The sequence below is a fragment of the Lissotriton vulgaris genome, chromosome 3_1, assembly GCF_964263255.1.
Source record: "Lissotriton vulgaris chromosome 3_1, aLisVul1.2, whole genome shotgun sequence".
NCBI lineage: Eukaryota > Metazoa > Chordata > Amphibia > Caudata > Salamandridae > Lissotriton > Lissotriton vulgaris.
This window is the reverse complement of record NC_141689.1, coordinates 144,084,814-144,108,066: the sequence shown is the minus strand read 5'-3', so window position 1 is coordinate 144,108,066 and position 23,253 is coordinate 144,084,814. Positions and strand designations below refer to the sequence as shown.

Here is a 23,253-nt window from a genome sequence, read left to right as displayed (position 1 = left end):
TAGCGCGAACAGCTACCTCACGAGGAGGTGTCCCGGCGCTGAATACATTGCTCAATGCCATTCATTATCTCTCTGTATACTGACACCTGGGCAAGAGTCAAGCTAGGTGACGGGTTGAGCACCACCACAAGCATCTACACTCATAGTGGCCTGAAACAAGGCTGCATCCTTGCCCCCAGCCTTTTCAATCTGTTTTTATCAGACATTGCTCCATATATAGAAAAATCAGACTGTCATCCCCCGAAACTGGCAAACGAACCAGTTGCTATCTTACAATAACGCACAATATATTCTTGCTGAGTCAAACCCCGGTTGGGTTACAGAGATCAATAAATAATCTAGTAGCCTACTTGGACAAGGAACAGCTGGAGCTAAACAAAGAAAAAACAAAAATCGTCCGCTTGGTTGACAGCAAAAAATTTAAGTTCAAATTGATGGTCAAAGGGGCTAACGTTGAAGAAAACAGCTCATAGAAATATCTGGGCGTAATAATTGGGCAGGGTGCGACTCACAAAGAACATAAACTGGCACTCAAAGCCAAAGCACAATCATTGATTTACGCTTACAGAATGATCCGTAAAAAAATGGACTGCCCGAACCATTCCCATCTGTTAAAAGTGATTGCCGCCCTAATCCAACCCAGCTTGTCTTATGGTTTGGCTCCTTGGTGCGGCAAAGACTCGCATCTGCTGAATGAGTTGTAGTCAAAAATTTACAAAGCTGTTTTCGATCTGCCGAAATGTGCCTCGCCCGCCCAGGTCAGACTGGAATTCGGCCTCCAGCATCAGAAGTACAGGGGAATGAGCACCTTTATAAAACTATGTGACACATTCCGCTCCTCTGACCCGGACACTTTGAACAGCCTATGCTGGGACGAAATCAAGTCTCAGAGGGAGCTTGAAACGCCAAATTCCTGGGGTAGCTTCCTGAGCAACTCTCTGGTCAAGTTGGATCTACAATCAATATGGGACAAAGGGATGGAAAGAGGAACTTTTGTCAAAACAATCCACATCGCAGCCAAAAAGAAATCTTTACTGGAGGACAAAATGGCGCTTACCAAGAGGCGGCATGGGTGGACAGTTATAAATTCGTATAGGTTTTCAAAGCTGCAAGCTTATCTATCCGCCCATTTTAGCTCCTACTTAAAAATGTGCTTCATAAAGTTTAGAATGGGCGTGCATGATTCTAAGGACCTATACCCCTCATGGAAACCAGCTTTTAATTTAGAATCCTGTCGACTAAGTGGATTAAAAAATGAAACCCTAATCCATTTACTATGCGCCTGTCCAGCCATTCAAGTCCAAAGGAGACAATATTTGAAATCTATTTTTAAAGAATTGAATATTCGGTACAGCAGGCAAACAGTGATACGCTGGCTGGAGGGCTCGTCGTGTATCCTGGCATGCCGAGGAGTTAAATTCATGAACCTTGTCAATACTCTCCTATTGCAAGCTGACGTAGAGTAGATATAAGTTCATTTCTCCATTACCTCTCAAGGGGTACATCATGTTTAAATCTGCTACTTGAGTTTTAAAATTGTTCAAACAATAATTTTAATAATTGATTTTTGTTGCCATGCACCTTTTGTAATATAAAACAGTGATGTACATTGATCATTTTTATTGTACGATAATGACATTCCTCTATGCAGCTTTTTTATTTCTTTATTTAGGGGGGGTTGTAATGATTTTAATTAATCACACAATAAAAATTTCGACTTTGACTTTGACATTGTGAATCAACTTTTCACCTAGCATCTAGTGAATATTGCAAAGCACTAGGAACATTGTGCAAGGGTTGTAGAAAAAATGAATTTTTAATAAGTATGTAGTGCATTGCATGGCATAAGAGTATACGCTTTGAAGGAACATGGTAGAAAAGAAGACTACTATGAAAATGAGTTGCTAGAAAACTTAGTGTTACTATTAGTCATCATCTACAAGGAAGAAGGTCAGGATCAACCACACTGTTATGTACATGTGAATATGTGAATAGAGATGAAGTTGAAGTCTTAGTCAACACCAGTTCAAGAATTGTCATCATTACTATTGGACATGTTAGACATGTCAGCCTTAGGGGGAATCTTCCTCCATACATTTTGCCTTCATTCTCCATTTTTGCTGATCTCAGTTTTGTTTGCCCTAGGACTTTGTGCGCTCTACCACTGCTAACCAGTGCTAAAGTGCTTATGCTCTCTCCTTAAAACATAGCAAAACCAAAGGGGATGATGGACGTAGTGATGAACATTGCAAGCACTCACTCCCAGTCAACTGATCTGGGTTTAATCCATCATCATTCTTTAGCTCACTCCGCCACCTCAGTTCAGACATGGCCATATGCAAATCAGTCTGACCCTGTGCCTCATGGGAACAGTCCCCCTGAACTGCCAAGCCATGTCTTCCCTGGACTGGAAACAAGCAACCTATGACCGGTTTCTGACTAATCAGTCATCATCAGCCAGGCTTGCTTGAATCCAGTGGCAAAGTGAGCAAGGGACGCATGTCTGGGCATTCCCTGCCAACTTAGGGCGAACAAAGCAAAACCAAAGAGGATACTGGACGGAGTGTTGAACATTGCAAGCACTCAACCCCAGTCAACTGATCTGGGTTTAATCCATCATCATTCTTTAGCTCACTCTGGCACCCCATTTCAGACATGGCCATATGCAAATCAGTCTGACCCTATGCCTCGTGGGAACAGTCCAGCCAAGCCATGTCTTCCCTGGACCGGAAACAAGCCACCTGGGACCAGTTTCTCACTAATCAGCTGTCATCAGCCAGGCTAGCTTGAATCCAGTGGCAAAGTAAGCAAGGGACCCACATCTTCATAACTTGATTAACCCTAAGTGTTCATGTTTTTGAAATTGTGCTGACATTTCTAAGTCTGACAGAATATTATTAACTGTTTCAAAGTCCTAATCATCAGAAAAAGTGCTTGGTGAGACAAAATCACGTAAGGAAACCTTAAACTGGTGTGAAACTTTCAACAATTCTACCGGGCCATCAATGTCATAATCAGTTGTGTCCCATGCTATTCCACCAGGTATAGGAACGACTGTGATGTTCACTGATGACAGGTCTCTTCGCTCATGATGAAATGATTTGTAAGCTTGCAGGAGCAAGTTGATGTTCTTACTTGCTGTGTCCTTTGTACTGTATTTTCCATCTCTCATTTGTCCCAAACTTAAAAGCAAGAATGAGCCATAACCGGAGAAACAGTACACCTAACCTAATCAAAAATTCAACCCATGGTGAAACCAGATATATTTTCTCAAGTTGATGAAAGAGTTCTGTTATTTTTTCTTTAAAAATGTTTTGCTGGCGTTGTTTCTGGTTAACTGGGATCCTCAGAAAAGTTATCGAAGTTGATGAAATAGCCACCAGCAGTTCTGTCAATAGTTGGTATCGCATCCAGATTTTTTGAAATCACTGGAGTTGCTTCCTCCTTTGACATGTTTGTATAGTCAGATGCTACATCATTGTAGACAGGAGTTTCTTGACGAACTGATATTTTTGTATCAAGAGGGACGGTTCCATGGCTTTGCTGTTTCTCACTTGAGGTTTATCAAAGGTGATAAGTCTTTCAGTTTGAACCTCTTTGATAGTAGCCAGATTTGGTCGTCTGCTACTTCTTGGGAGTCCACTGGGCTTACTACTTATAATCGGCCACATGATTGTGGTTTTACCAGGTCAATTGATTCTGTTCTGTTTTCCCTTTTTCCAGCAAGCCGCGGTAGTAACACTGATCTTGTTCAGGGGATTGCTAAGAAAGGTACTGCTTTCCTATAAGAAGGCCCAAATTCCTTCTTCACTGTGATCTTTTTCCTGACTAGATCCCCAATCTTTGGAATCCAGACAGGTCTTGCTGGGACAGGTGATTTTTCTTCAGTGGTCGTAGGGTTTTGTGTTTTGTTATTCAGACTTCTTCTTGTTTCATTTAAGTCCTGTAAAACCACCAAACAGTCTTTGATATCATAGGGTTTCTGTTTCACCACTGAAGTTTGACAATCAATATCCTGGAAGAGCATTCTAGTACCAAATAGTAATTCATAAGGAGTGATTCCCCCCAGAGAATTTCTTGGCAGATTGTTAAGACTACGTTGGACACTATTTAGATGTTTGACCCACCCGTCACCCGAACCTAATACCCTTGCTGTTATAGATCGCTTTATGTCACAGTTTTTTCTTTCCACTACCGCATTTCCCTCAGGATGGAATGGACTCGAAAACCGCAATGCAACGCTCAAGATGGCCATGGCCTCGTTGTAAGCTCGAGAGCTATGGTCCTGAGAGGCATCCCAATTAATTTCAAATTTGTAAACCTGGACGCTCATTCCTGGCCACTAGTACCTTTTCTCTAACTCTATTAGAGATATTAAGATCCCTTGATGTATCAGACCCTCTCCCGTATTTGCTTCATGAACCAAAGCACTTCTCTCGCTCTTGTTTGGAATTACTCTATCCCCCACTCCAGGGATTCGAGCAAATGGAACTGAGTTTGCATCAATTATGTATGTATTACTGAGTGGATAATTTAGAGGTGATGCTGCATAGTTTCCTTTGATTGAGGACTTGACTGCTAGCATTGTTTCACCGTCTAGTTTTGTTTTTGAACAAGTGATTGCAGCTACAGAAGCCGTTTGCACAACTGCCTTCGTGGCCTCATCAGCCAATGAATTCCCTTCAACGTGAAGGCCATCACGCTGATGACTCAGTGCATGAATCATGTGAGTCTTTTGTAGTTCTTTTTGCAAAAGAACTACTTGTTCCCAAAGCAATTTATGCTTAATTGTGCCTTTGAAACCATTTTGAACCAAGTTCTGCAAATATTCGTTGTAAGATTGAATGCAGTAATACGAATCACACACTATGAGTGTGGGGAATTCGCGATCAGTATTTTCAAGTGCCATCTTGAAAGCCTATAGTTCAGCTTGCTGAGCTGTACAGTCCCCGAGTGATTGAGTTTTGGTTACCATTGGTCTGAATTTACCTTCGTGCCAGCGACCTTTAACAATCGCGCACGCAGCACTATATGCTTGTTTACCCCCAATTGCGGGCTGTGCTGAGCTGTCTGCATATATTATACAGCCGTAATGTTCAAGTGGCAGAATTTCAGTCGGCAGAGGACATTCTAATTCATGTTGTAGGAAGTCTTGTATTTTTAAGTATGAGTCAAAAACGTATTCAACATCTGTTGCAGCAAGAGAATGAACACATTGTATCCATCTTGGAAGTAATGCTTTAGCATTTGGAATGCTCACCTTTGTTACTGCCTCTAAGACAGGTACTGGTGTAACAATTTTAATGCGTTTACCCTGTGCGAGAGCTCTCTCCTTTGCTACAGCAGTCTGAACCGCTGTCAGAATCTTTTCTGTTGAAGTGAACTTCATTTCAGCTTGTGTATACAAGTGTGACTTGTATGCTATTGGTACCGTCTCACCTTCGTTAAAGGTTAGGTATGTGAATCCGCATCTCCCTGGGATGATTCGGATCACTAGGTTACGCACGTTGTCGCGTGTTTGTAACTGTGTTTTTGCTAACATGTCTGTTTGTACTGAACGCAAAATTTCTCTGTGTTTTTGTGTCCAATTAGTAGGTTTGAAATCAGGTTTGATTAGTTTGTAGAGAGGTTTAACCCTTTCTGCATAATTTAGAACATAATTTCTTCCAACATTCAGGAAACCTAGAATCGACTGTAAGTTTTTCAGCACTTTTGGAGGTAGTAGCAGCGCGCATTTTTCTAAAAAGTTTGCTGCCAGGCTTTTGACTTCACTTGATAACTCATATCCCAAGAATAGGACATTGAGTTGGGCAATTTGTGATTTCTTAAAATTGAATTTATACCCTTCAGACGCAAACCCAAGTACTATGGTGTTCACTCTTTGTAAGTGCACGTCCAAATCATCGTCTGTAAGATAGATGTCATAGACATACGATAATGCTTCATCATCGTACGTTTGTAGTAACTCTGTTTCTCTGGCTGAAAATAACCCTGGACTATTCTTGAATCCCTGGGGGAGACGGCAAAATTGTCGCTGTGTCCCCATTATTGAGAAAGCGGTCAAATACCTGCTTTCAGGTGCAATGTTTTGACAAAAGAAACCATTTGAAATATCTAATTTTAGTTTTATATTTTTTGCGAACAATGTTATTCATCAGTGCTGCACTATGTGCATTTTATACTGCAAAAGTTTTGCAACAAGAGATTAGAAGTCTGTAGTCCAAAACTAGACTATATGAATTGTCTGGTTTGGAGACAGGAAACAAAGGATTGTTAATTGATGAGGTGCGTGTTTCAATCACCCCTTGGTATTCAAGTTGATTTAAAATCTCACTGGCCTGTTTTTTAGTTTCCTGTTTTACAGGATATTGCCTTTGCATTGTTGGTTGTGTTTTCAACTGGATTTTATGGTGAGGAGAATCCTCATCCCATCCCACATGATTTTTGTATAATGCTGGGGCCTGGGCTACAGCCCATTTCCTGGAATAGATGTATTTTTATGAATTGGAATGTGATTTGAGAAGGCTGGCATAATTATATCTTTGCCATGTGGGCAAGTTCAAGTGGCCTGTCTTCATCAGCTAGAAGAATGTCACAACCCTTACATAGCTTCTCCCAAAAGAGTGCTTTAATTTTTCTAGTTATGTCCCCCTCCATCTGGAGTGTTACTTCATATAACTTATGTGGCACACTAACCCTTGTATCTGCAGTTTCAACTTGGATGCATTCATTCAAGTACTGTCTCCAGATGATCCTTCAGGATCTTGCGAGCTATCGTTACCTCTGCTGCGCTGTCTAGCGTTGTTTCGGCCAACTCCTCGTTCTTGAGTTGTGTCCTCAAGATCCTCGGCATGTCTGATCTTTAGACTTGCTACCTTCTTTTTGGTGAATTGACTTTTCTTTCGGATTTCTGCGAGGAACTCTAAAAGGTACGAGAGGAACGTGTATCATTATCGTGATATCTATCAGGTTTTCTCATATTATCCCTATTTCTGAGGTTGTACCTCTTTTCAGAGGGTTCCTGTTGAGGAGACCATCCTCTGGATTGCTAACGCTTCTCTCTAGGAAGTGTCTGTTTGCTGTTTTCCCACTTCTTTTTTAGTAGTAGTGAGATTATTTTTAATAAAAACTCTTTCAGGATTTTCAGTTAGTTGGGGTTTTACTGGTTTCCCACCCAAACTATCTCTACCTAGTTCTCCATATGATTTTCCAATAATTCTGGCAAGTTCAAATGGTTGCTCTGTTATATCTGTTTCTTTTAGTTTTTGAGGGGTTTGCCACAGATGCTGCTTCACCTTTAATGTTGGCTAATAGTATACCTGAGACCTGTTCTAAATCTTTCAGTAATTTCATACCCAGATTTATGGCCGGTTCTGGACCGTATTCATTTTGAATCTGTCTCAGAACGTCTGGTATTACCGTCATAGACGGGACACCATGTGTTTCTGTGTATATTGAAGCAAAGACTGTACCCCATGAGTCACAGTCCTCTATGTGTTGTGCAATCCCCATTGGTAAACAGATTGTTAGAATCCTGTTTTTCTCATGAGGTGTACTATCAGGGAATACTTTCTCTATATGAGTAATTTTTTGAGCTAACCAGAATGGAATTTGTTTCTGTTTTGCGGGCAATTTACCAATGACTGACTGTATAGTCTGTGGTGTAATTTTGTTTGTGTTCCCCTGATGAGGGATGTGCTGTGGAATTCCTACAGCTGGTTGGACTATTAGAGTCCTCATGACATATTGAACCAACTGTCTGTGTATCTTAATCAGCTGTTTTAGCTGAGCTAACAGTTCTGGAGCTGTCATTCTCTCAATGTCAGGATGTGGTGTATAGCTGGCTAGTACTGGCCTTGTGGCTCCTGGTCTACCTAGTGGACCGAGCCTGGTAATTTGATTTTGATGTTGTAGGGCGCCTTTATACCAGAGCTGATGCTCTTTGTAACTTAGTGGAATTTCAACATCCTTGAAAGGAAAGTATTCCGCTAGTGGTTCCTCTAATTTATAGAAGTGGAACTTGTGTGCTACTGCATTTGCTGCAGGAAACACTATCCTTAAATAGAATACCTCTGTCTGCCGATATTCATGTGCCTCTATAATAAATATTACTTTACCACCTCTTGGTGATACTCCATTTTCTATAAGTGTTATATTAATTATTTTCCTTATATTTACCGGAATCAGTATTGCAGCAATAGGTCACCAGATCAAATCAGGTTCCAGAATGGACCCTTGTCCCCCTAAGAATATTTCAAATGGCCTTGCCAGGCTTGGAAAAGCAGCTGCTGGATCTACTAAATGAGTCATTAGATTCAGGGTACCTGCCAGTGAATCTGAAGGAAGCTAGGGTTATCCCCCTCCTGAAAAAAGTAGAGGCGGATACAAAAGCCTTAAAAAACTACAGGCCTATCTCCCAACTCCCTTTCCTGGCAAAGATCCTGGAAAAGCAGGTTCTGAACACTCTGGCCGGCTATTTGGAGGAACAGGGACTTCTCCATCCCAGACAGGCAGGTTTTAGATCACAGCACAGCACTGAACCGGTGATGGCCTCTGTTGTTGACGATCTGAGAATCAGGGCCGCCAATAAACAGCCTTGCGCCCTGATTCTCTTAGATCTGTCAGCAGCATTCGACACGGTCAGCCATGTCATCTTGCTGAACAGGGTATCGAAACTAGGAATAATGGGGCAAGCATTTAACTGGCTTCAATCCTTTTTAACTGGCCGGACTCAGAGAGTGCAAATGGGAGATCATCTTTCCGTCGCCAGCTCTGTGACCTGCGGCGTACCCCAGGGATCAGCACTGTCCCCTCTCCTATTTAATAGTTACCTGCAACGTTTGGTGGAAAATATAACGCATAGAAACTGTCAAGTCTTTAACTATGCGGATGATACTCAATTGCTGGTCCAACTTGATAACACCAGTCAGGCGCAAGACTCGGTAAAGAATCTTCTTAGATTTTTAGTTAACTGGGTGGCAAATAATCTCCTGAAAGTTAATCCGGACAAAACTGAGGTGCTCATCATCACATCACAAGACAGCCCCTGGTGTGAGCTTTTCTGGCCCCCTGAATTAGGGGAGGTACCTACTCCAGGGAAAGTAGTAAAAAGTTTAGTACTAAAAATCGATGCAGATTTGTCTATGGCCCCCCAAGTCTCCGCGGAGGTGGGCTCCTATATAGGGTACTCAGGCAGATTTGGAAACTTGCTCCTATTCTCTCTGTTCCGACACTGCAATCCATTGTGTCCGCCACAGTTATCTCGCGGCTGGACTATGGAAATGCTCTTTATTTGGGCCTCCCTCGGAAGCTGCTTAGGAAATTACAGGTGGTTCAGAATGATGTGGCCAGGCTGATTTTCTCCCTGCCGAGGAGAACACGAGCGATGCCCCTTCTACAGAAATTGCACTGGCTGCCTATCGAACATCGAGTGCAATTCAAGTGCCTCTGTATAGCCCATAAAGCGATCTATGGAGAGGCCCCCAAATATATTAAAGACCGTCTGAGTAAATACATCCCGGGAAGAGCCTTGCGCTCCTTCAAAGCCTGTAAACTAACCCCACTGAGATTTAATCTTAAATCAAAGGGTGTTAGAGCTCTGTTGGTCCTCCTTCCTCAAATCTGGAACGAGTTACCTGCAACCTTACAAGGGGAATCAGTGCTTTTGCTCTTTAGAAAGGCGTTAAAGACCCACCTGTTCAAAAAGATAACATCTCTACTTTAAAATCGTCAGTCTGGTTGCGGGGGGTCTGCCGGTGGCTGTTTGTTGTGTTTCTTTTTCTTTAAAAGCGCTTAGAGACCAGTGGTGATTTGCACTATACAAAACTATAGTAACATAACATAACATAGTAACATCCGGGTCATTTTGTTGGAGATTTGTGTCGTCCAAAACTGTCTGAGCTGCTACTGCAGCTCTATCCCTTTCGTTTTCACTATCTGTCATTTTGTTGACCAAACGTTTCCAGAACAAGTTTCAGGGAAACAAAGATTAGGTGCACAATATTTTTGGAACACTGTATCCTTCAACGTTGAACAAACCGAAAACTAATACATAGAATTTTTGTCCTATTTAGTTTAAGGTGGATATTATATCCTTTAACCCACTCCAGACGTCTATTGGAGTTTTTTTATGGGAAAAAGGGGTCTGTGTGAAAAGCACGACTGAGTTACTCTAGTATCTAGCGTTAAATTATCGCCTTACCAAACGTTGGGCACCATGTAGTGTAGTCCTATATTCCCAATAGACTCTGCGCATTGGAATAGTATATCCTGTAGTTTAGACGTAGGACTGAAGTCGACTAGGTCTCTACCGAATATACTAGACTTACTTGTGTCTGTGCCAGCTAGCTCAGAGGTCACTAGAAACGTTCTTGAATGAACAAGAAGAGATTAGTTTCTGACAACCGCATAAAACATGACAACTTTGTTTCCCAAGAATAAGAAATGTATCTCTAGAGTCGCGGTAACAATAGATAGTTATTTCACTCAGTCAATCGTGCATGCTTCGTTTCACCAGAGGTGCAGAGAAAATAGAGAGACAGGCGTTTTCAATAAAATATATTTATTGAACAGTCGTCTTTCTCAAGCATAAGAAATGAACTGCTGCAATCGTAATACTTATGGTAAAGTACAAAGCGAACAGTACGAAGAGTATTATAAAATAATACTGTAAAAGCATGATATGGTTTCTAAGCAATATAATATATAAAATACATACATTGATAAATAATGACTAAAGTACTCACCTGGTGTTTCTAAAATACGCCTACCCACGTGTACCTAACCTAGGTCTAGTACAAGGGAAGAAGTAAGTGAGGTGTAGCTTAGTTTCAGTATTCTTTGCCAAGAATCTCTAAGGGTCTAATCAGCTCCGTACCTTGGTTTTAAAATGTAGGAGGTCTGGTATCTCTCTCTCAGGACGTGATTTCCCAGCAACCCGCAAGGGTAGCCTGGAGCTGGATTTCTCAGCCGGAGAAAGTACAGCGTCTCTCAGTGCGTCAGCTGGAGGATCGGCTTCCTTCGGCACTTGCTGCAGCAGGGCGCGTTGGGCAAGTAGATAGTCGACTGCTCCAAACCACTGTGTGTTTGTTTGGACAAGTTTGGGCATATTTATACCTTGAAGGTGCTGAGTTTGAAGTAAGATTGGACATAATAACGTCATTAGAGACTTAATTCTCTGAAAACTCTATGAGTTCTTGGATAAATTAATATTCATGCAGGGGGAAGTCCCTGACTGCTGAAGGTGTTTTTTTCCAAGAAATCGTTGAAGATTTTCAGAAGTAGCCAAGCCGTATTAGGACTACTTGAGCTATGTCTTAATATGGTTAGGATTTCTATGCCTGTATAAGGATACGGTACTTTATACCTATATAAGGGCATGATTTGGGAAAATTACACTAGGGTCCTAAAACGCTATACAACAATCAGAATCCTGGGTGACATCTCCATCATCGGAAAATACTTCACTGCTTTTTTTCGTAGGCTGTTCAATACTCAAGTGATGCAGTAATACACAGAATGTGATAGTGCTGTTGACTTGCAATGAGGCACTTGTCTCTCTGTCTCTGCAATTAAAAAAACCTTGGAATGTGTCAATAAATGTTTCCTGATGCAGGCATGCATTCATGAGTCACACTCTATGGCCTAGTATGTAATAATCGTATACCTATTTAATCCCTGGTAGCACCCAGGATAATGTGCTGCATGGCTAATCACTTATAAGGTCCCAAAGGCTACACCTATTTGTTATGCCAATGCTTATTTTTCTTTTATTTGAAGTGCCAGAAAATTGCTGTTGCCCCCTCCACTAAAAGATGCACTTTTGTGCTCTTGATTTTTAATTTTTGTTATTTACTGGTTCATGCTGCATCAGTAAACAATATAAATGAATTGCACATCATTTCTTCATTTGGTCATCACCTGTGCCCATCCCACAACTACAAAATGAAGCAGTCACTGTTGGCACCTTTTGATTTGCTTTTTATTTAACTTTTAACCTTGTTGCACCGCATTGGAAAGAAATGTGTTTTTGCCGATGTTGTACAACTTTGACAAAAGGCATTGGAAAAGTCAATATAGGGGAGAGGAGTGGCGCAGCGGCCAGGGCAGCTGACTCCAGAGCACAGTGCTCGTGGTTCGATCCCTGGTTCCAGGGGCAGCTCAGACCAGCACCATGTGACTCTGGGCAATAGCTTGCTTAATATTCCCGACAGCCCCCAGTGCCATGAGACCCTTAGGGGTGATTATTTTGCGCTTTACAAATACCGGGTTACTATTATTATTATAATAGATCCCTGATGCAGGGCATATTGGCTTAGGCAATGCTGTCTAAAACTGGAGGTACCAGATTTTCTGTACTAGCCCCTCACTTCTGGAACAGCCTTCTGCTGTCCATTAGATCTACTCCAGTTTACTCACAATTCCGCAAGGCCCTCAAGACTTTCCTGTTATCCAAAGCATACTCCGGCTGATTTCCATCTCAGCAGATTTCTGTGCTTCTCAGTTTTAACTCTAGCGCCAGGAAGCCGCTTGGTCACAGTGCGCTCTATTAAGAACTTTTAACTTCAACTTTTAACTTCAACTTGTTAATTTGCCATTGTAACATGGGGATGACCATATTAGAATAGTACATTTAAAATGAGAAAAACACGCTCAAGTGAAGAAAAAAAAGAAGCGGATATGCATGAATGAACGAATGAATCAATCAATCAATGGGGTATTTGTGGAAAACAGACTATGGGTCAGAAGAGAGCATCCTGGCCCTATGCTTAGAGAACTGTGGGGCATATTACCAAGCAATAGCGATAATTATCGCTATTGCTTGGTTAGCGGGAAAAAAATATCGCCGAGCACCGAGGATTTTTACTGCTGAGATACCTTGATATTATCAAGGTTTATCTCAAAAGCGGTAAAAATCCTGCGAAATGCATGAATATCGCTGAAAAATCTGCAATATTCATGCATTATCGTGACAATGCTCTTAGCCATGTTATCCACCTTCCATTGGATAACATGGCTAAGAACTGCTTTTAGCAGGCGTTAGCTTTTGGAGATATTCGCGCTTACCGCGAATATTTCCAAAAGTTGTTAATAGGAGTTAGAGATGTTAGCGACTGTTTTCAGTCGCTAACATCTTTGCACGCCCACTTTGCATGTCATTAGCGATAATTATCGCTGAAATGCAAAGTGGGCCCCTAAATGTCCGCTATCGCCTACAAGCTGTCGCTAACTGGTGTTAGCGACAGCTTGGTAATAGGGCGATAAAATTATCGCCGCATTAGCGGGAAAAAGTCCCGCTAATGCGGCGATAATGCCCTTGGTAATATGCCCCTGTGTTTTCCCTGAAGTAACATTGACGTTTAGATTAATGAAATACAAAAGGAGTCGGGAGCCTGAAATAGACAGGTTTTAAGATTTTTTTTTTTTTAAATGCGTCAGATCCTATAGTGTTAGAAAGTAAGTTCCAGGACATCCTGGTAGAAATCATGCCTCTGAGACTTGTAATTATATTATATATAGACTGGACAGATGGACGGAGAGCCCAGGGAAACAGGGGATTAGGAGAGTAAAAAGAGAGCAGGGCACAGGAATAAGCAGAGGAGGGAGCAAGGACACACATGCACTCTCATCTAGCACTGGTAAGGAGTGATGGACCACTAATGAGTAATAAGAATTACACGATGTGCAATTTAATGATGTAATCGTCGGCAAGGGCATATGTTTAAACCAGAATACAAATCAGTATAACCCAGGGAGTTTGTAATTTAATTCAACAAACACATATGGCTCTCACCCCCAAACTGAACCCTTTTGTTGTAGAATCTCTTTTGTATTCAAACTTTTAAGACCTTTTGGATTTTTACCATAAGGTAATCAGTATACATTTCATAAATATCGTTTTAAAATTCACATGTATAAAACATACAAAAACATGCGTTTCTTCTGCAAAAAGCATCAAAAAAGGTAGTATTTTATGTTTTGAATCCTGAGGTTAGTAAACCAGAATATCTGCATAGTCTGTGCCCAATGGTAGAATGTAACTTTTTTCTAGCAGTTTATTTTACTTTACAAATTTACTGGTACTGGTAATAGCTAAACATATCTACATAGCTCATAATTCTGCCACTGAAGCTGCTTTAAAATCTATTGGGATCATGATCTGCATAATTTGTGATTTAAACAAAACATAAAACACTACAGAGAAAATTTATGGGGATTTGGCGTAGGGCCCCCAGCAAGTTACCTTGCTGTGCTGCCCTACGTCAAAGTGAAAGGTCAGGAATGCACCATATTGATACAATAAGGTGCATTCGTGTCCTTTCCATCTGCGCTGGCACAGTTTTGGCAACCTAACGCCAATATAGGCAGCCTTACACTATGGTGCAAGGGTGTCTGTGTTGTTGGCAGGATTGATTAAGTGAAGGAAGGGGCGCCTTCCTGCACAAAAACAATCCATTGAGGTTTGTTCCTCTTTCTGTGTGTGCTGCAAAATGTAGCACATATTGAAAGAATGATAAGCGAGGAGAAATAAAGTTATTTCTCCTTTTTATGTCTAGTCAGGTGGTGTAAGGTTTTAGCGCATCCCCAGGTTTACATGGTCTTGTAAATCAGGCGAAGCATCAAAATCCATGGGTGGAAACACCCACTGCAATAACCTCCCTGGCCTCCCTAGCGCAGTGTAAGGTAGCACAGCGATGTGCATTGCCTTGCCTAACTGCATATCTATGAGGCCATATCCTTGATTTGTTGGTTTGCCCTGCCAGAGCAGAAAAAGTGACGCTGCAGTGTCGCAAGGGGCTCATAAAGATGCCCCTACATTTGAACACAGTTAGTGTGACATATGGAGTCAGATGCATATCCAGATGATGTCAAAAGTTATTTATTGACTCCCACATCAGGTCACCAGCGCACATACCAGTGCAGTGTAGCGTTACCACCAGTAGCTGCTGTGAGACGTGCATTTCAAGGCTACATGTGGCTTTAAGAGAGCACTACACTGACAACAACAAGTATTTGCATCTTTAAGGCTGCTCTCCTGACAAGAGCAGCAGCTTGACTCCTAAATAATTAATGTTAGCAAGAATTATATCACCAGTGTAACTTCAGGTGTTCGGCGGAGCGATATCGAAGGAAGCCACATTCTTTCACTAAATTTTGTTTATATTTCTATTATATTTGTTTCATTTCATTAAACATTAATATGAAGTTGTTGGAAAGTGGTAGGGGCAAATGTATCTCTGCCACTGGCAATAAGGCCACTAACACAGTGTAGGGCTCAGAATAGGTTCAGAAATGTATTCCTATGTTCAACCCTTGGTAACATGGCTGCGAGCAGGCAGGCTTAACTTCAAAGACAGGTATGTAAAGCATTTACAAACACCAATTCCGTAAATAATTATTACACCACACAAAATAAAAATCCAACAACAATTTATAAATATAGGAAATATTTATATCTATTAAATAACATCAAACAAATACACTGTAGGGAACCAGAGATATGAATTAAAGATTAGTCCCTTTCTAGTACTTAAACCAACAGTGCCCTTTTTAGTCATTTTGTTGCCTGTGACAGGGACACATTCACATTTAGCAATTGTTCTTTAGGATCTCTCACCAGTCTTGTGCAACTTCCTCCAGCAGGTTGGGTCCTGTTAAAATTCCTTCCCGAAGTTCTTCTTGTGGGTCCCAAAGTATCCAACACACAATCCAAGGTTCTGGAATCTCCAAGAGGGTCCTTGAAAGTGTGAGACCTCAATTCTCAACATCCACTTGGAAAAAACCCTTCAAAATCCACTGGTAGTACTCCGGGCTGGGTTTATTTATGGTGATGGTCCAGGTGAGCTATGTTAACCTGTAGCTTGCAGGGAGTCCACTTTGTAGTCTTTTGAAGCAGGTTTGATCCACAGAGCTGAAGTTTCAAATGGTGCAAAAAGGCGCAATCTTCAGAGTTCAGGCATTTGGAAATGCACATCAAACTCTTCAGCGCAGACCCTTCTGATTCTCCTAAGTTTCAAGCAGCAGATCTGAGAGGCACAGCCCCTCTCAGATACTTATTCAGTGTTCTCTGGCGTCAAGCAAGAGTGCAGTCCTGTCCAATGAGCCACAGGGCTCCACCCAAAGGTCTGACCACTTCCTGCAGAGTGTTGCAAAATGCTGACCCAGAAACCAATATTCTTCCAAAATTCAATATGTCAGAATTTTCCACAGGGAGAAAAGAGCACGATAAACACACCACTAGGATGGCTAATCTCCATACTCTCTCCCCCTTGTGTCTGCTCATTCCTTCCTCAATCCTAGCATCTGGCTGGAGGTGACCAGGGTAAGGTTGTAAATAACACTTGGGTCCTCCCCTTCGCTTGAAGCCCTCGGTTTACGACTCTGGCCTTCCAATGCCCAGCAACCTCTCCCCCCAAGAGGCTTCCTAACTCCATGGGTCATTTATCACCTCTTAAAAGTAGCCAGGCTCACCTACTTATCTCTAATCAATCAGGGCAGAGCATTACAGGGTTGAATTTTGGATTACAGACAAAACTAGTTTTATAAATTCTTGTCTGTACATTTTACAATAAATTCAACAATACCATATTGATTATTACCATTCTACTGAGTCCTTTAATCCTAGTATTCTGGCTTTTCTTTCTCCAGTTATTAGCTACTAACCTTTTCCAATGTTAACCTTTTGCATGGGATTTGCAATTGGAATAGTGACTTGGGCCATTTTGCCAGCACCAGTGCTTATAATAATAATAATAAAAAAATTGTAAAGCGCATGGTTATGCCATCTCGGCATGTGCCCGCGCTAATAAAAACATATTTTATAAGTACTCTGCATATATCTACAGGACCCGCACCCCATGAACACCTAGGGGAGACTTTGGGGGTTCTGAAGATGTAAAAATATTGCGGATCCTCCCTCCACTCTGCTCCTACCCCCAAAGTCAATTTTAGGCAGCACTTTATCATAATGTGGGGAGTGAAATGTGCAATTTCACTTTATCTAGGGCATATAAAATTCATTTTATAAGGGTCCACCTTATAGATACCTGACCCCCCCCCCCCCCACACACTCTTGGAACACCTAGGGGAGACCCTGGGGGTACCTAATATGCCCAAACATTGTAGGTTAACCAGTTTTATGCGCCCCAAACACAAAAGTCGAGTTTGGGAAAAACTTACTTTTAAAAGCGGTCCTGGAGCATAGAGCCTCTTTAAACCTAACCTCAGGCTTCAGCAGTGCACACATGCAAGTGCAGAAAGATCTGTTGGCCTCTAATTGCCATGCCCTATTATATACTAGGGATTGATAGGTAGTTTCAATCCCCCTGCTCTGTTATGTCCTAGGGCCCTATAGGGTAGCTCTTGCCAATCACAGGGGTACCCCAACGCTTTTTGTACCCTAGTGTATGTAGGTGTTTTCACTGTATTCTAAGGGGACGATTCACAAAACTAATCTGAGATAAAATCCTAAACCTACTACTTTTGGTATTCACAGAAGGCATTTAGTAGTAGTAAAGTTAGAAGTCCTAACTTTACTTCTACTAAATGTCTTCTGTGAATACCAAAAGTACTAAGTTTAGGATTTTATTTCAGATAAGTTCTGTGAATCGGCCCGGTGCGTTTTCAGCCTAGCACTGACCCTGGGACTGGTTAGGCAGAGCCCAGGGTCAGTCAGAATCAGTTACCACCAGTACCAGTCAGCACAAAGTTGGGGGGTGCCCAGGGCACAGAATTACTTTGCAACAGAAGTAGTAATGTATTAAGGGCCAAGAAGACCAAAATGGAGTTATCTCATATGCAGCACATATTGGTTCATGCCTATCATAGTGGTTAACTTACCAAATGCATTCATAGTTATTTTCAAGTGTAAAATATTGATGCATATGTTTAATGCACTGTTTCACATGTATACTTTATTGGCAGACTCTTGTAATTTACTGCTTTCTCTGTGCAAAATGTTGAATGAAATCTGTAACTTATTGGTTTGTAAACACCATATGATGCAGGTGCGTCTCCTCTGAGATGGTGGAGGAGCATCGCCCCTCTGGCTCAGGGCCTGCACCTGATACATGAAACAATATGTCATTGTTTTATTTTTCAGTTGCTGATTGAACCAGTGTGCAGTAGTGAGTGGTGGGATTATGGTCATGGGAGAAGAGAGGAGTGCTATGTGCACTCTCTAAGTGGGCATGTGTGTTTGGCCAGACGTCTCAGGCCGGCCAAACACATATGCACACTTAGGTTTGCAAACCCGGCTGCATTAAACAGCCTGGCCGGAAAAACAGCACAGACTCCCTCTGCTGAGCTGTGTGTCTTTGTCAGCCCTCTCAGGCCGATCCCCGGGCTGCTCTCATACTATGAGAGCAGACCAAGATTGCACAGTGAATCTGTGACGTAGTCCCAGGGTCTGCTTGGACAAGGAGACACTCTGAATACTCCCTCCCATCTTGTGCCCCCTCCCCTCCAGCACTACGTTCTCCCGTGCCTCCTCCCACCCCACCACTTTTTGTTTGTTGTGGCCGCCACTGATATGATGGTTATCATTCATGGTGTACTGGTAGACACGACTAATTGATTGGTTTGCATAAATAGTTCACAGATTTGCATGCATAGTCTATTGATCAACATACATAATTGTATGGCTCCTGAACATGATATAGTTTAGTGCTTTTATGAACCACCCAGGAAAATTAGGATGAATTTCGAATTCCAGTGGACATGTATGGTATTTGCATAACTATAACCTTTTGAAAATGACTTAACTTTCACAGATCCAATAAGGGTGCATATTATCAAGGACCGGAGTTAAAATTATCGCTGTTTTATCGTCAGGAAATTGCAGATAAAATGGCGATAATGGGCTTGATAATACGCCCTTGTTAATTCCCATAGAAGCCCATGTTAACACCAAAACATGGGCGTATTTTCAAGCCCATTATCGCCATTTTATCGGCAATTTCCTGCCAATAAAGCAGTGATAATTTTAACACTGGTCCTTGATAATATGCCCCCTTATTGGATCTGTGAAAGTTAAGTCATTTTCAAAAGGTTAAGGGGGCTATTTTGGAGCTACATAAAAAAGAGTCCTATCAAGTTAGCAATGGAAGGATAAAGCACATTCAATCTAAACACTTTGAGAGTGAAAAGCTCCTGGGTGGCACTAATACAAGAATAGGGAGGAAAGCCATCAAATCAAAAGCAGACATTTCAGATAAACAGCAAATCCATCCAATCAGGAATGAGAGGCAGATGGAAGCTTACTCTAAGGGTTTTCATTATTTGCAAACAATAGGTCTGCCAACAGACAGCTAGAGTTGTCTGTAGCCGAGACCTAAAATAACAGGACTAATAAATATTATGTGTACTGCTAATCCAGATGTCTGTGTATTGCATAAGTCATCCTTGATAGTGGTGGACCTAGCAGAATCAGTTGTTTTGCATGAACCTCAGGTCAGCTGTGCTAAGTATTCACAGGGCAGCTCAGATCTAATTTCTGATCAGCCTATGCTCTCTGTCTTTCAGCCTCCAGACCCGATGCAAAGCCCATCGTATGCAGTGGTGAATAAGCCTCCTGCTTCAGCTTCTGATACTCCAGATACCTGCTATGCAGAAATCAGAGACCTGGATCAAGTGAGAAGTGGCATCTTTGCTGACATTGCACGCCATAGCTAACACATAATAATCAGGGCCACAGGGAATTATATGGCATGGTTGGGTAAATTATGTGGCAAGAAACAGCTAACTATGCTGTGCAAAGTGCACATTTTGTAATAGTATTTCTTCGTTATTTTGACATTTCTTCACTTGTTAATCGCTGTCTGAGCTTTGGTTGCACCTCATTAATACCAATTTAATATCCAAATACAGCAGTAAGCTACAAAAGGGGACCACTCAACTTTTTCAAAGGGTGTTACTGTGCTTTTAATAACCTTTTTATGTGGCAAGTGCATCAAATTCATAATAATGCCAAAGTGTCATGGCCGCACAATTGCATAATTTCAGTGGCCCTGATTGTAATTCACACTGGCTTGTGTCACTGGAAACAGTTGATGTTTGGAAATTTGTGCCCCTAGTAGTAGTGCCATCTTATCACACAATCACCTCTGGAGATCTGAGTACAATGTGGCTATCATTTTCACTCATTTAATCATTGAACTGTAATCATGATAGGTAGGTTAATATGATTCAATACTGCTCCTTATTAGATAGAAGTAAGAGAATCTGTCATAGTTCTGAATATTGTAGTTTAAAAACAAATGTGTAGGGATGGCACTATTCATTTCTCAATCAGGGCAGGGAGAGGCTTGCAAGGGATTTCCCTTGGGTTCTCCTCCAAACCTCTGGTTCTTGATTCCAGTGGTGAATATTTCAGAGCAGCATTTAGGCTGCTGATGAGATTTTGCAGGACAGAGACAAGAGGAGGTGATGTGAGATCTGGGAGACCCTGCAGTGTTGCTGCCTAAACCGTTACATGTCCTGTTCTGGGCCTATTCTCTCCCTGGTGACTCATACTGTACCAATACCTTCTGCAGTAGAGGGGCCCCAGACAGAAGCCCTATAACCTCATTCTTACTGCCTTTGATGTGCTCGAATCTCTTGCAACAATAACAATATGAATCTGAACACGTGAACCTTTTGTAGTGCACCCTACTACTTCAATGTCCTACATGTTTGGCCTAAGTTCTGGATAGCCACCCTGTCAAAACTCTGTCATGGCCCAGCAAGCGAGCAGAAATAAGTGGATCTGGTCTCAAAGGAGCATAGGGGGACAAAACTCACTCTGATAGACTCTTCATCACCTTCCTGTATCTGTGCTTTTGACACATGAAAATGTAGTGCCCCATGTTTGTTTATAACATTGAATGGGGAAACATTATAAGGCATGGACACAATGGGTAGTTTTCCACACTTTGGGAGGGGTGCCCTCTGTGATATAGATCAAAAAATAGAATACCCTTGTAAATATCTGGGTAAGGGCTGTCTTTAGACATCTTCTGATTTCAGGGCTGCTGTGATGTGGTTTTGTCATTGAATTCCAAACAAACATGTTGGGATATTTTTGAAATCTCTGGAGTTTGAATGGTGAGCTATGAAAATACAGTACATGCTATAGCAGGAAGCCAAGTGTAACATTAGCACAGTGTATGAAATTGGGGTATTGGGTGAGGAGGATGGGATCTCCACTTAGGAATCAACCACAATCCTTGTCAGGGTGGACCACAATTTCACTAAATTAACCTGTGCTCAACCCTCTGGTAGCTTGGGGCAAAAGCAGTCATCCTTAACTTAGAGTAAATGTGTAAAGTATTTATGCAGCACACACACACAGTAAAAAAAGGGAAAATATGAAGCAATACAAAATCCCAAAAGAAACATGGAGTGAATTTTAAATAAATTGATTCCAGAAGAACAATGATCTAATCAGTAGAACCAGAGGTATGTAATTTGAAAGTTTTAGTAAACATAACGCCTAAAGCACAAAGCTCCACTGACAGTCGTCTGTGGAATTCACAAGTTGACACCAACAGCAATGAGCTCGGGCTAAATACCAAGACCAGGGTAGCCTCACTGAAAAGTTATCTTTTCATTCTTATGCTAAGAGCACAATTAATGTTGGAGGAGGCTACGCGGAGAAGGCTGAGCATCGCAAGTAGTCATCACTGTAGCACATAAAGCAGGCCAGGTATCGCGGACCTTTGTTGCTGTACCACGAAAAGTGCAAAAAGCCAGTTGTGTTACGGATGGTCACTGCTTTAGCTTTGCAGCAGGGAAAGAATTGTGTTTGGTAAAAGATTTTCACAAAAATACATGCATATGCAAATCTTGTGTACCTCGCATCTGTGTATGTATGAAATTTCAAATCACTCATGCCTAAATTATACACCAATAGCAGTCTCTTGACTGTCTCATTCTATTGGAAAAAGTACATTGATATTCACATATAGGAAGGGTAGGGCAGTTACACCTTGAAAACACATAGAAAGACAGAGGGTCCTAGACCTTCCGGTGTCCAATAGATGAATGAATGAATGAATAAAATATTTAATAAAGCGCGCGATGGCCGAGCGGCTTCCTGGCGCTGGGGACCTGATCAAGAACTCGGCAGAGGGGACCCAGGGAAGATTAAGAGGGGAATGCCTGAAGGAAGAGGAAGGTTTTAAGGGCTTTGCGAAAGTGGGAGTAGATGGGAATGGAGCGAATAGAGAGAGGAAGGCTATTCCAGAACTGGGGGGCAAGGACTGAAAATCGGGTTCCCCCGGTTCTGGATTTGCGGAAACGAGGGGTGTGAAGAAGAGAGAGAGAGGAAGAACGGAGGGTGCGGACAGGGGCATGAGAAGAGACAAGAGTGTTGATGAACAGGGGTGCGGAGCGAGAGTGAGCCAAGAAAGCTAGACAGGCCAGTTTGAAAAAGGATCTGAGACGGACAGGGAGCCAGTGAAGTGATTTAAGAGCCGGGGTGATATGAGAGGATTTGGGGAGGGAAAGGATGAGACGAGCAGCTTGGTTTTGAATGGCCTGTAGGCGGCGAGATTCGTAAGCAGGTATGCCCACGTACAGGCCATTCCCATAGTCAAGGCGAGAGATGACGAGGGCCATGACTATGGATTTGAGAGCATCAGAGGAGAAGAAGCGGGAGATTTTCCGGATTAAACGGAGGGAAAGAAAGCAGGAGGACACAACAGAGCTGATCTGACTGTGCATGGATAAGTCATGACTGACTTTGATGCCAAGAGTGCGGACAGAAGAAGAGGGAACAGGGGGGGGACCAAAAGAGAGGGGCCAATGTGCGGGAGTCCAGGGGTTGGAAGAGCCACCGGTGAGAACAAGTTCAGTTTTATCTGGATTGAGCTTCAGTTGGTTAGCGCACATCCAGTCAGAAATGAAAACTAAAGTGGAACAGAACTTGGGAAGAGAGTCAGGGGAGGAAGAAAGATCGAAAACGAGCTGAAGGTCATCTGCGTAGTTATACACAGAGACCCCCAGCTCAAGAAGAGAAGTGATGAGGGGGTGAATATAGAGATTGAAGAGGAGAGGGGAAAGAGAAGAGCCTTGGGGAACTCCACAAGTGACAGGACGGGGAGGAGCGGAAAAACCGGAAAGATGAACTGCCTGGGACCTATCCTGAAGGAAGGACGCCAGCCAGGAAAAGGCCACGCCCCGAATGCCCGCTGCGCTGACACGGTCGAGAAGGATGGCATGGTCGACCGTGTCAAACGCAGCGGACAAGTCGAGAAGGACCAGAGCTTGGGGGAG

The 23,253-nt window shown here is 42.2% G+C and overlaps 1 protein-coding gene across 3 annotated transcripts in view; it reads left to right on the top strand.

Annotated features, from left to right (window-relative positions):
- The window catches only part of LOC147726109 (uncharacterized), a 263,025-nt gene that overhangs the window by 216,824 nt on the left and 22,948 nt on the right, over positions 1-23,253 (top strand). For all 3 annotated transcript variants that reach the window (XM_086960215.1, XM_086960214.1, XM_086960216.1), the window contains one exon: positions 19,522-19,629. In XM_086960215.1, the coding sequence (XP_086816341.1) occupies positions 19,522-19,629 (108 nt within the window). The remainder of the gene's footprint in view (positions 1-19,521; positions 19,630-23,253) is intronic.